Raw genomic sequence first — 12,211 nt, 5'->3', positions numbered from 1 at the left:
AAATCTGGCAAGGAAACAGACCAACTGTGAAACTTGCCTCCAGAGTTCGATTTAAAATGTCCCCAAGCCAATAGTGTGAAATGTGCCATGAATTGACTGTAAGAGTATTCAGAGATAATAAATGTGCAATGCAGATTTGATATTGTGAATTGTCTGGGTAATTCTGGATAGAGTGGAATTCAGTTCTGCAGTACTCACCAGACTCTGCAGCCTAAAAATTCTATGGTGTAGTGAGATGCCCTTGATTTTGCTGACACAAACAGGAGACAGATCAGTGAAACTATTTAGGCTTTTTAAAATCATCATGGTGTTGGTGATAATGGGGTGTTCCTATGTGAGGTGTTGTGTCAGCACTAGATAAGCATGGGGTAAAAAGAACTCTTAAAACTAGTATTTCCTGGCATCATCAAACTATAACCTGGGAAGAAGTAAATTTGATTTGAAGATGCAGGGAATTATCATTTGATGAGGCTAGAGGCTTGTTCCTGTCCAGTGGTTCTTCTGAGAGTCTCAAATGAGCTTACACTGGTGATGACCCTGCTCTTAGACTTAAACAAATTCATGTAAGTTCCTAGCAAATGTCCAAATGCAGTTTAAGGTCATTATAGAAATATTGATAAACTCCTCCTAACAGTGCTTGAGGAAGTGTCTAGAGTGTAAGTACTTAAACTTATTTAAGACTAATACCATGAATGTGGAAAAAAAAATTGGGGTTGTTATAAGAAGCTTATATTATGCACATAATTATTCTGTATGGATAGGCACAATTTTAGTAGTCGTGAGTCATTAAATTGGGCTTTTTGTTTAATTAAAATTATTTGCTTTGGAACAGTCTGCCATTCCTCTGTTTCGTATAGCTTCAAGTATGAAGCAGAGTTGTTTATGCTAAACTGTGAGTTAGAGGTTGTAAGACATGAATAATCTTCAAAGTAATAATCTGCAGCTTTGTTTTCTGTTGAACTCCGCAGAGCGAGAATGCTCGCTTGGCTCTTTGTGAGCACCCTCAGTGGACACCAGTAGTGGTCATTCTAGGACTTCTGCAGTGCAGCATTCCTCCTATTTTGAAAGCGGAGCTATTGGAAACCCTTACTGCTTTTGGAAAGTCTCCTGAAATAGCTGCTTCACTCTGGCAATCCCTGGAATACACACAGGTATTTTAGGATTTTCAGAGCTTAGAACTATAGCGTCCCAGTCTGTTGAAATTCCCAGTGTATTTGCAGTATTGCATTTCCTCAATTTTCTTGTGGCCATTGTTGAATATAATTTTTTTCACTTAGTGAAGTTCTTACTTTGAAATTATTTTGAAAATGACAGTATGGTTTTATGCCACAGAGATATCATTGGCTGTGCTTATTTTACATAAATACAGGTTTTCTAACAGACAGCCCTGTGTTTTCAATAGTATTTTTCCACAGTGTTTGTCATGAGTAATAAATGTTCTGCAGATTACATATTTTTCTGTTTGGGGCTTTTGGGGTTTTTTTTGGTGTGTAATATTCTTCCAGTGTGAGTGGTGCTCCTAGAAGGAAGGGACTGACTAAAAAGCTTCACTTTCAGGTATTTAATTTTCAGAGGAAGTTAATTATAATTTACAGGATATTGTTGCCAACTTTCACTTTAGATGGCAAATGTCAGATACATGTTAAAAGCCTTACCTATTAAAAATGTTTTCCCCTTCTGTCTTGATTTCAGAGAAAAAAATTAAATATGAATCCTAAGGAAGATGAATATCGAAGGAAAATGCTCTTGATTATTGTTGGTTCAAAAATCGTAATGTGGCGGGTTTATTTTATAGTGTGTATTATGATTCAGGCTAATTGCTGTTTTGTTTGGAAGAACTTGAGGCATTTGAACTGCAACTGCTGGCTTATTATTAATTACTAATAAAAAGACCCTGACAATAATGACGTCTTCCAACAGTAGTATTTTAAATGCTCACCACCTTTGCTTTCTAATTTATGATATTTCTTGAAATATACTTTTGTAAGAGATAACAAGGGGAACATCTTTCCCCTAGCCAATACAAGACAATCATTAATGTGAAAGTGTTTCTGTTCTTTGCTTCATTTAACATTAAACATGATGCAGGTCTTTGAGGATGTAAAGCTAGAAGCATACAAGTGTACAACGTATAATCCAGCCTTTCAGACAGAAAAATCTGAGCTTTTTACCTTTTAGGAGGATTTAGGAAACCTCTTCTTACAGCTAAAAAGTGATGAGTACCTTTTAGCCCTGATAGAAACAATGGAAATACACTTCCATTATGTGAAATGTATTGTTTGCCTGTTTTCATTTCTGTTTCTGTTTTGAAGATATTACAAACTGTGAGAAGTCCAGGCCAGAGACAAGCAATTGGTATTGAGGTAAGGGTTTCTTTGTACCTAAACAGCCTCTGTGACCATCTCCATATGAATCTGGGAAGCACTTGCAGAGGCTGCATCTGCTGCTGTGTCCACGTGAAACCCTTGCAATTGGCACTGTCATTTCACTGCTTCTTAATTTACTCTCAGGCCTGCTTGTAATTTCTGGAAATTTTATCCATTTATGAGTCTAGTGTACCTTTGCACTAGTAACAGAGCAGCATCTAAACCCTCAAATTCCTTACGAGCACTTCTTAGTAAGATTTTCCTGTTTTCCTAAATTGACCTTGCTTTTGTTACATCTTAGTACAGCTCACTTCTTTTCTAATAAAAGTGGTAAATAAAAGCAAAGTATGTAAATGTTGAGGCATATCTTCTAGTACCTCAGAACTGAATGAAGAGTATTGCTGAACTGAAATGACAGTACTGTTGCTTCACTGCTTCTGCTTTGTTTGTGGTGCACTGTGGACAAAAGTGCAGCAAAGCCAATTTGCTGTAAAGTAATTTACAGATGATGCCCTTAAATTATTTGTTCTCATGTGTTTCTTCCTATCTCAAAATATTTGATTTTTCTCCTTCTGTTTTTGCTGGCCTCTTGGGAAGGTTGAACTGAATGAGATTGAGTCCCGATGTGAGGAATATCCTTTAACCCGTGCCTTTTGTCGACTCATCAGCACACTAGTGGAGAGTTCATTCCCCTCTAATCTGGGAGCAGGTCTCCGCCCACCAGGCTTTGATCCCTATCTCCAGTTCCTCAGGGATGCTGTGTTTCTCCGATTCCGTACCAGAGCTTACCGGAGAGCTGCGGAAAAAGTAATGTTTTTGTTTGAAAATATCTTTTTTTTTTTTTTTTTAAAAGGATGTAGTTAAAATGATTTGGCAATGTTGATGTAGCTTAGATCTGTTTGAGAAGTTGTGCAAGTTTCATGCGGCAGAGGGAACCCGAAGCAGTTGATACTGTTTTGATTCTGTGAACAGGTGATTTTTCAACCCACAGGTCATCAGGATCTATGAACTATTTCTAAGGAGCCTGTATAAAGTATCTTTTTTAAAAAAACAGAAGAAGTTATATTATTGCTAATGTTGTTTGCTATACGTGAATCTGGACCTCTACTACATGGCTAATGACTTCTGAACATCACATGCCCAAATGTACAAGTCAGATTGTCCTTTCCTCGTTGTTACTTTAGAGAGTATTTCTGACTTGCTGAATCCAGGAATTTGAGTTTCCTTTATGATCCTTCTGGATGAAAGCACATGCTAAACTGCATCCTGGAAGCTGTTAATGATCTGTTACTAGCTGTATACCTATTAAACTCTTTATTGCTTGTAGTTTCAATATACTAATGTGTATATTGTATAATAGAGCCTAAAATAGGCAATAAATCTATTTCAGTGTTCCTTTTTACTTCAGAAAAAGCTTGTCCTTTCAAATTATTTGACATGATGAGTTATAAGTGTTGTTGGATAGTATTTCAGAATTAGGTAGTCATACCATACTTCTGATCCATCACTGCACTGCCTGTTTTATCCTTTGTCATACTGGTCTTGTTGCTGCAGTAAAAATCTTATTCTGTGTACGACTTTTTCTTCATTTTATGGTTATCTACAGTGGGAAGTAGCTGAGGTAGTTCTGGAAGTGTTTTACAAATTGCTGCGGGACTATGAACCTCAACTTGAAGACTTTGTGGACCAATATGTGGAGTTACAAGGTTAACTTGTTCATTTGTTCACTGACAAACAGAATTGTAACTTGCTTTGCTGTCTTGCCTGTGTTTCGTGATCTTGTTTAATATTGCAAGCAAGCTGGTAGAAAGCTAGACCAAGGCTTTAAGATAGGAAGATGTTCAAAAAATGTCCGTGTACTATCAGGAGCGATGTTGCTGATTCAGTAGGGCTTCATGTACCCTGTTTCCTACTTCCTTAGCTCTACTAGGAGGATGACTTCTGTCTCTCTTGCATTGCTGAGTAGATTAAAGAGCAGGATTTGACATTTAAAAAATACCTTGCTTTTGGGCTTGTTCCTCTGGATTTCTTTGGTCTATATCAAAATCACCACTATTCATAGGGTTAATTTAAAGGTGTCAGTGTATTTGATATGTCTTGTGACACAAATATTATAGATATTTATTCAGAGCAGTCAGTAGCAGGAGAATTATTATCTGAGGTAATTTAATTCTGGACAAAATTCTTTTAGAAGGCCAAAGTAGATGGCAGTTGCCTCGTTATGGGAAATCTAAGGCTTATTTGGGCTGCAGATTTTTTTTAATACAAAGTTTCTTAACATTGAATGCCAGCCTGATGCCTGTAGACTTGCTTGTAGCAGTAGAGAGCTGTAAGAACCCCTTCTTAAGTGAACAAGAACTTTAAGACAAACCTCTCCAGTGAGCTCTCCTCCGTCTGGGAGGCCTCTGTGCCCTGTGCTTTGACAAACATTTCATGGCAGCTTAGCTGGCTTGAGCAATTTCTGTTAGCTCATCCTGTCCCTAGCTAGTCCTTCAGCTTGTATGATTATTTGTGGATTGCATGATATATTGGAGAAATGGGTTAAACATGATCTTTTTTTACTAGATCCCTTTCTTGAACTGATTCAGTGTGTGGCTCCACAGTGGCATCACATGTCTACTGAGATGTTAGGGGGCAGCACAGACACGGAATGAATGGAAGGAGAAGGGAGTTCAAGCTGATGCCAAAAGAAACTGCACCCTCATTCTCACTTGCATATTAAAAAAGATACTCACTGCTCTCCTGCTTTTATCCGCCATAGTTTACTAGGAGACTAGATAAACCAGAAACATTAGTCTTGACTTTTATTGGTTTTTTGAGGGTCTTTGAGTTTTAGGCTAGTAGTTCATTTTTGCATACATTGTTGCAACAGACATGCAAGTGTCTGTACATCATGAGCTTCAGGGGTTCAGTGGACCTTCTCAGCTTTGATTTCTGGAAATGCGTTTTCCCTCATCCCTCATCCAGGGTTTTCATGCAGGTTTAGGGGCATGTAAACCTTTTCCAGTTACTCTCCAGTCTTGCAACACCATTTAATATATCTCCAACATGCTATGAAGTCCTAGCATTTATTTGAGTCCAAGGTCAGATCTATCTAGAGGAAGCCTAACTGGTTAAAGTTGAAATTGTGCTATTAGATATAGAAAAATAATGGTAATTGCCATTACTACTCTTCCCAAACTTTTAAAATTACCTGAATGGCTTATGTGTAAAAAACCTCTGACAACTTTGTATGCAGCATGTTTCATCTATTTAGACGTTGCTTACAACAACAGGGACTGTTATCTTTTGTAGCTCAGGCTAGCTTGAGTAATGGAAGTCTTTTCTATTAGATGTTAATTTTTTCCCCCTCCTCTCTTTAGGAGAAGAAATAATAGCATATAAACCACCTGGATTCAATTTGATGTATCACCTACTGAATGAGTCCCCGATGCTGGAACTGTCCCTTAGTTTGCTGGAAGAAGGGGTTAAGCAGCTTGATACTTATGCTCCATTTCCTGGTATGTGCCTAGAATTTATTTTTCATGTGAAGTTAAAATGCATACTAAGTAGGATTTAAAGCTGACATTGCATATCTTCAACTTGATGTTGTTTCTCTTGGATATAAAAATGTGTTTTGGGGGTAATTTTCTTAGTAGTAAACAGCTGACAAGTTCTTTCTTGGTTCAAGGCTTAATGAATGAGGTTTATGAATGTAGCCTATTTAACTGCTCCTTTGTTTTTATTTTGGTTCTTTGTTGTTTGTGCACTGCAGGGAAGAAGCATTTAGAGAAAGCTGTAGAGTATTGCCTTGCTCTTCTAAACTTAACCCTACAGAAAGAGAATCTTTTTATGGATCTGTTGCGGGAGAGCCACCTTTCTCTTATTGTCACGCCACTGGAGCAGCTGCTTCAAGGAATCAATCCTCGCACTAAAAAGGCAGACCATGTGGTGAATATTGCTAGGTACGTGAAAAGTACTGAGAAGGGAGGAGCTTTGGAGGCACAGGAATGTTTGGATCCTGGTCCTTTCATTAATTTTACCAGCCAATGTTTCTCTTTGCACAGAGCATCTCTGAAATTTTTTTTTGATGGGGGAGATGCCTTCACAGGTGTGAATTGTCTAGTGCCAAGATTGGGATCTGCATTTATAGTTTCTCCTTCTGATTTTTTTACTCCCCTCATGATTTCTTCCTGGTTGTCTTATGTGCAGTGATTCCCTTGCATATAATATTCAGTTTCCCAAAACTTTGGTTGTCACAGAGTGTAAGAGTAAAACTTCATTTGGTTGCTATTGGCCACTTATATGTTTCACGGTATTGTCTATTACTCTATTAAAAGTATCAGGCTAGTAATCTGAAACTGTGTTTCAAATGTGAAACTAGGATTTCCACTTCCCACTGACACCTTCTGTTGCTGTTTGATTTTATAACAACTTTACAGACAAACCAGCATTGATGAATAGTAGAATTGGATGCATAAAAAACCAGTGATATTCTGACATGGAATGGACTGAAAAATTGAACTCTTTCTTTAGATGTTTGTCTTTCACTTAGATTACTTTTTTTCACATAACAATAGTCAACAAGTAGTTTAAAAAAGCATACCTTTTAAGATCCTTTTATTTTTTTTTTTATCTTGCTTATTTTGGGTACATGCAGTAGTTGATTTTAGCTAGTTTTAGTCTTCAGTGACACTCATTTCTGTGTGATCTGAAGGTGTTTTCTCCATGTTTCTTTTTTGTGAGCCTGTGACCAGTTGTTTTAACTTAGCCTGCAGTGTTTGAAGTAGATTTTTGGATAAAAAGAATGGTAAAAATTCCAGGAGAGATTATCATCCCTACTCAGCCTACTAACTTCCTTTTGATGGACGAGTGTTGTTTCATGTGGAGTAAAATTTTATTTGTAGCTTTAACGTTTTCTCATGTAGTTTGATTTGTAAAGGTTTTAATTCTAAATGTTGTTTAATTTTTCATCTGCGCATTACCATCTTGAAATAATAAAATTTTCCACAATTTCATTACAATAATCTTGTATTTTTGAAGGTATCTTTATCATGGAAACAGCAATCCTGAACTGGCTTTTGAAAGCGCCAAGATTTTGTGCTGTATTTCTTGTAATTCCAACATCCAGATAAAGCTAGTTGGTGATTTCACACATGATCAGGTAAGTGCCAGTTTCTTTGGATCTGGAAAGACAAACTGGTAGGGAAATACCAGTGCTCTATAATGTTACTTTAAAGGATAGGTTTCTAGATCAAATACATTAAAACTATATTTTGTCTTATATCTATGTCTAAAAAGTCTTTTTACTGTGGCATTGTGAAAAGCAACTACTCCATGAATTGAAAAAAAAATCATGAATGTTTGCAAGGAGGAAAACGGCAATATTCTTTGAGATACTGAGACTTTTTCTTTACTTCATAGTCTTCAACCTGTGAGGATAATGTAGCATATGTAACAACAGTAGGGTTTTTTTCCTGTTCAGTGGCTAATTGCTAACCTATGCTTAGAACAGCTATGACTCTTAACTCCTGCTTATTAACTAGCTTATATAATTTTTGTCTAGAACTTCTGTCAACTTATATGGAGGGAATTATGAAAGGTATTGGTTTTAATACTCTCCATTTCCATCTTTCCGTTGTTGAATACAGAGTATTAGCCAGAAGCTGATGGCTGGGTTTGTGGAATGTTTGGACAATGAAGATGCAGAAGAATTAATTAATCCAGATGAGGGTATGTAAAAGGCTTCTTAAAAATGGCTTACACTATTGTCTTTTGCATAGAATGAAATTAATGAAAGAGGTGAAGAAAGAACTTTTCAGTGAGGAAACCCCTGTGTTTTCTGTAGAATTGGGCCTTTAACAGAAAGAAAAGCACCGATGTCTTGTTAAGATATGTTCACAGTATGATGAGCCAACTACAAACTGAGGCTGTTTTCAGAAGACAAGTATTTAACATGCTCTGGATGTACTATTTAGAGCTGCATTAATAGTAATATGAAATTTTGGTCTTGTATCCCTCTGTACTAATATAAGTTATACTGTAGCTTTCTTGTCTTTAACTTGCAGGCTCTGAGGATTATTCCATTAAATGGATTTCTTCACTTCATTATTAACCTCATCTTTTTTTTGTTTTTGTTTTTTTTTTCTTTTAATCAAGAGCTGGAGCCTGAAAAGAAGCGGGCACGAATCCATCATGAAACAAGGATCCATATTCTGAATCTCCTTATCACCTCTCTTGAGTGTAGTCCTCCCAGCCTTGCTCTGTATCTCTTGGGCTATGAACTAAAGAAACCTGTCAGCACTACAAATCTGCAAGATCCAGGTATGAATCTGGCATTTAATCATTTGTGTTACCGACTCTGAGAATATTTGTTGGAAAACTCATGGGGAGAAGCAGTTCCTCTTAATATTAAGAGCAAGGAAACAGGCCTTTTTCTAATCCTTAAAAGATATGTTCATACCTTTATGCAGCATTTAAACGCTTCAGGATTTGATCCTTTAAGTTGGATTTTGGAACAGACTTGAAATTAGGGTTGTGGGGGAAAACGATAATTTAGAAAGGAAACATTAATTTATTTACTATTCTGTGCAGTGTGGTTGTGTCCGCAGTAAAGGAATTTGATTTGATGGTCCAGGAAGTACCTACATATGACAACATGGGAATCTACAAAGCAGATTGTCACTTTGAACTAGTTATACTACTTGACTGTATCCTGTCCCTCCTCAAACTGCTGTTTAAAATCAATTACAGTGAAGAAAAACAGTTTTGTTGTTTAACATTGTAGAAAAATCCTTTTAGAATATGTGGATTTTCATTCTACTGCTCGGTATATTCATGCTGTGAGGGTGACAGAGCAGTGGAACAGGCTCTCCAGGGAGGTTGTGGGGTCTCTTTCCCTGGAGACATTCAAAACCCATCTGGACACAGTCCTGTGTCCCCTGCTCTAGATATGCCCGCTCAAGAAGGGGGGTTGGACAAGATGATTTCCAGAGGTCCCTTCCAGCCCCTGTGTCACAATCCACTGTTGGGTTGACCAGTTTGGCAGAGGTTAAACCCCCTTGCTTTCCAACCGACCTCAGATAATCATGGGAGGTTGGGGGCAGCTGGGCTTAACTTCAGATTAACTCCAATGTGTTATCGTGACTAGGTTGCTTTTACATTCTCAGAAACAGAATTAAGACTGAAAACGGAGTCAAGTGCCAAGTCACTTTATTTGGCCAGAAATAGGTACAGGAGAGAAAAGCAAAGAAAGAGGGGAAAAAAAAAGGTGAAAAAGGGAATGAGAGGGAGAGGGTGGGACTGTTGTAATAGCTATCACCACAGATCTGCAGCAGTCTGTCCGGTCCAGGCATCCGATCCATCTTCGAAGCTGGTAGAGGGGGGAATGTTCCAGAATGCGCCTCCCATCATCTCTGCTGCTTTCCCCTTTTATAAGGTTGCTCTCTTGCATGGTCAGTAACTGTTCTGCATACCGCTGCCTCCCACTCGGCGGTGGGGTGCGGGCCCAGTACTGTTACTAGAGGGTGCTTGAAAGTTCTAGAGTGTCTGAGCCCTCCCCGCATATGTTGCCGGTCGGCCTTGGGCCCGGGCGTATGCGTGGAGGACGAGCACTCCGAGATAACGGGGCGCACATTCCTGCCGCATTGACCTTGGCGATTAAACTGTTCTGTTCAGCTGCCGTAGTGATCAGGCTTTAGTAGTGAAACTTGTCTGCCAACAATGTTGAGACAAGTTTCTAGTCCCTGACACCCTACCATTCTGTGATATATCTATATATTCGGAATATATATTCATATATTAATATGTATGAATTTATATATGTGAATATGAACTTTAAAGCAACATCAGTGACATTGCTAATGTTTCTTGAATTAGTGAGAAAAATAGTGTGTTAGTATGTGTCTGGCTTGCCTCCTCAGCTTGTACTGAATACAAGCTACAAGAGAGACATTGATAAACTTGAGCAAGTTCAGCAGAGATGGTCAGGGGGCTGGAGCACTCAGCCTCTGAAGTGAAGCTGAGGGAATGGGACTACTTCAGCCTGGAGAAAAGGCGGCTTTGGAGGGGACGTAATAGTAGTCTTCAAGTACCTACAAAGGGGTTAATGAGAGGATAAAGCCAGGCTCTTCAGAGGTGTGTGGCAGCAAAATGAGAGATGGTGGGCAAAACTGACACAAGAGAGGCTCTAACTTGGATATAGGAGAAACTTTTTCACCATGAAGACAGTGAAGCAGTGGAGTGGGTTGGCCAGAGAGGTCATGCAGTCTTCATGCTTGGAAGTTATCAAGACCCAATTGTATAAAGCCGTGAACAATCTGGTCTGATACCGTAACTGAACAGTAGTTTGAAGTTGAGACATCCTGGAGTCCCTTCCAATGGGATTTTCTCAACTGTTTTAAAGGATGTTTTCTATGAATGTGTCTGAACAAACATTTGATTTTAGTTACTTAGAAAAGAATACTTCTCATTATCTTTCGGTTTGTATTGGAGGCTGTGGCTCAGCGGTTTTAGTCCTTCATAGTTCTAAATGAAGGGCAGATAGGCCTTCCCCCTCCTCCCCTCAAATAAAATTCAGAACCTTAATATATCAGAAAAAAGAAAAAAAAAAAGCCAACTTATTTTTTTTCATCTGCAAAGTAGCTTACAGTTGCAGACCATGTTTTGGAAAATTTGAAATTCCATTGTTGCACAATACAGGTAACTGATCTGCACGCACGCAATTTTATAGGGTATCATACATTAGGCTAGTGGTAGGGGACTTTGTCTCAAAGCCATGAGAGAGCCTTGCACATCTCTTTAAATTATCCCATTAATAATGTGAAGAAATAATGACCATAAGCTATTTGCCTCAAGGTAATAATTTCCTACTAAAGCATAAAACTATACATGTCCAAACAGAGAAGATGATTTACCCTATAAGAACTGCAGTTATTGATGTCCTTACTGCTTCAGGCCATCTTTCTGGCTTGATTAAAGAATTAATTGGCTAAAGGAAGAATGCAAAAAGACAGAATTTTGACTTCAGTATTAAAATCTCCTCCCCGTTCCTCTTGGTTGCTGTGTCAGGTGCATTTAGGAGCATTAGTCATAAAATAGCTGTAGTTGTAAAATAAAGACAGGAATTTAAAGCTGCTCTTTGAAATTGTCAAATGAGTGTTCAGTTGTTGTTTAAGATCAAGAATTGACTTTTTCATTTGGTTCAGAATCAGTTCCTGTTTGTGTGTGAATTTTGGTTTGTGTTTTTGTTTAATAGAACTGAAGAGAAAGTTCATAAATAAGTTATGCATAATTTATCCTCTTTTACCAGCATTTCAAAAGCATACAGGCTAACTATAAATGTTTTCATTAGATATCTGCTGAAACACAGTTCCTTCTTTTATTTTAATTAACAGAGAAAAAACTTTGCCAGACATTTTTGTTGCAGCTCTGTGGAGCAGTATAGTGCAGCATAAGGTATCAGAACAATTGAGTTTCTGTAATTCTGTGTACTAGCCTGTGTAGCTATGGAGGGAAGTAAGATCAAGAACGTTAAGGAATTATTTTTGTACTTTAAGGTGTCTTGGGTTGCCCACGGACTTGCCTTCATGCTATTTTGAACATACTGGAGAAGGGTACTGAAACAAGGAATGGGCCTACAGCAGTTCAGGAATCTCCTCATCTTGCAGAACTCTGTTACCAGGTATTCAGCATATTTTCTGTTGACATATATTGAAAGTAGGTTTTAAACAAAATTAGCTGCTTCTTGATTGGTGAACAGAGATGACTGATGATTTCAATAATAGTTTCATTTTTAAAATGCACCTGTCAGATTTTTATATACATTGAACTCTTTCTATTCTACCTTTTTCTGTGTGAAAAAGTAT

At 37.9% G+C, this 12,211-nt stretch overlaps 1 protein-coding gene across 1 annotated transcript in view; it reads left to right on the top strand.

The window, feature by feature from the left end:
- The window catches only part of NUP205 (nucleoporin 205), a 56,316-nt gene that overhangs the window by 19,649 nt on the left and 24,456 nt on the right, over positions 1-12,211 (top strand). Inside the window, exons 13-22 of the mRNA XM_064451967.1 lie at positions 969-1,151; positions 2,313-2,363; positions 2,964-3,173; positions 3,973-4,072; positions 5,729-5,866; positions 6,121-6,310; positions 7,389-7,509; positions 7,997-8,078; positions 8,505-8,669; positions 11,903-12,027. Of these exons, the coding sequence (XP_064308037.1) occupies positions 969-1,151; positions 2,313-2,363; positions 2,964-3,173; positions 3,973-4,072; positions 5,729-5,866; positions 6,121-6,310; positions 7,389-7,509; positions 7,997-8,078; positions 8,505-8,669; positions 11,903-12,027 (1,365 nt within the window). The remainder of the gene's footprint in view (positions 1-968; positions 1,152-2,312; positions 2,364-2,963; positions 3,174-3,972; positions 4,073-5,728; positions 5,867-6,120; positions 6,311-7,388; positions 7,510-7,996; positions 8,079-8,504; positions 8,670-11,902; positions 12,028-12,211) is intronic.

This window comes from Phalacrocorax carbo, chromosome 1, assembly GCF_963921805.1.
Source record: "Phalacrocorax carbo chromosome 1, bPhaCar2.1, whole genome shotgun sequence".
Lineage (NCBI taxonomy): Eukaryota > Metazoa > Chordata > Aves > Suliformes > Phalacrocoracidae > Phalacrocorax > Phalacrocorax carbo.
The sequence above is the reverse complement of the archived record's forward strand: the minus strand, read 5'-3'. Positions and strand labels throughout refer to the sequence as shown.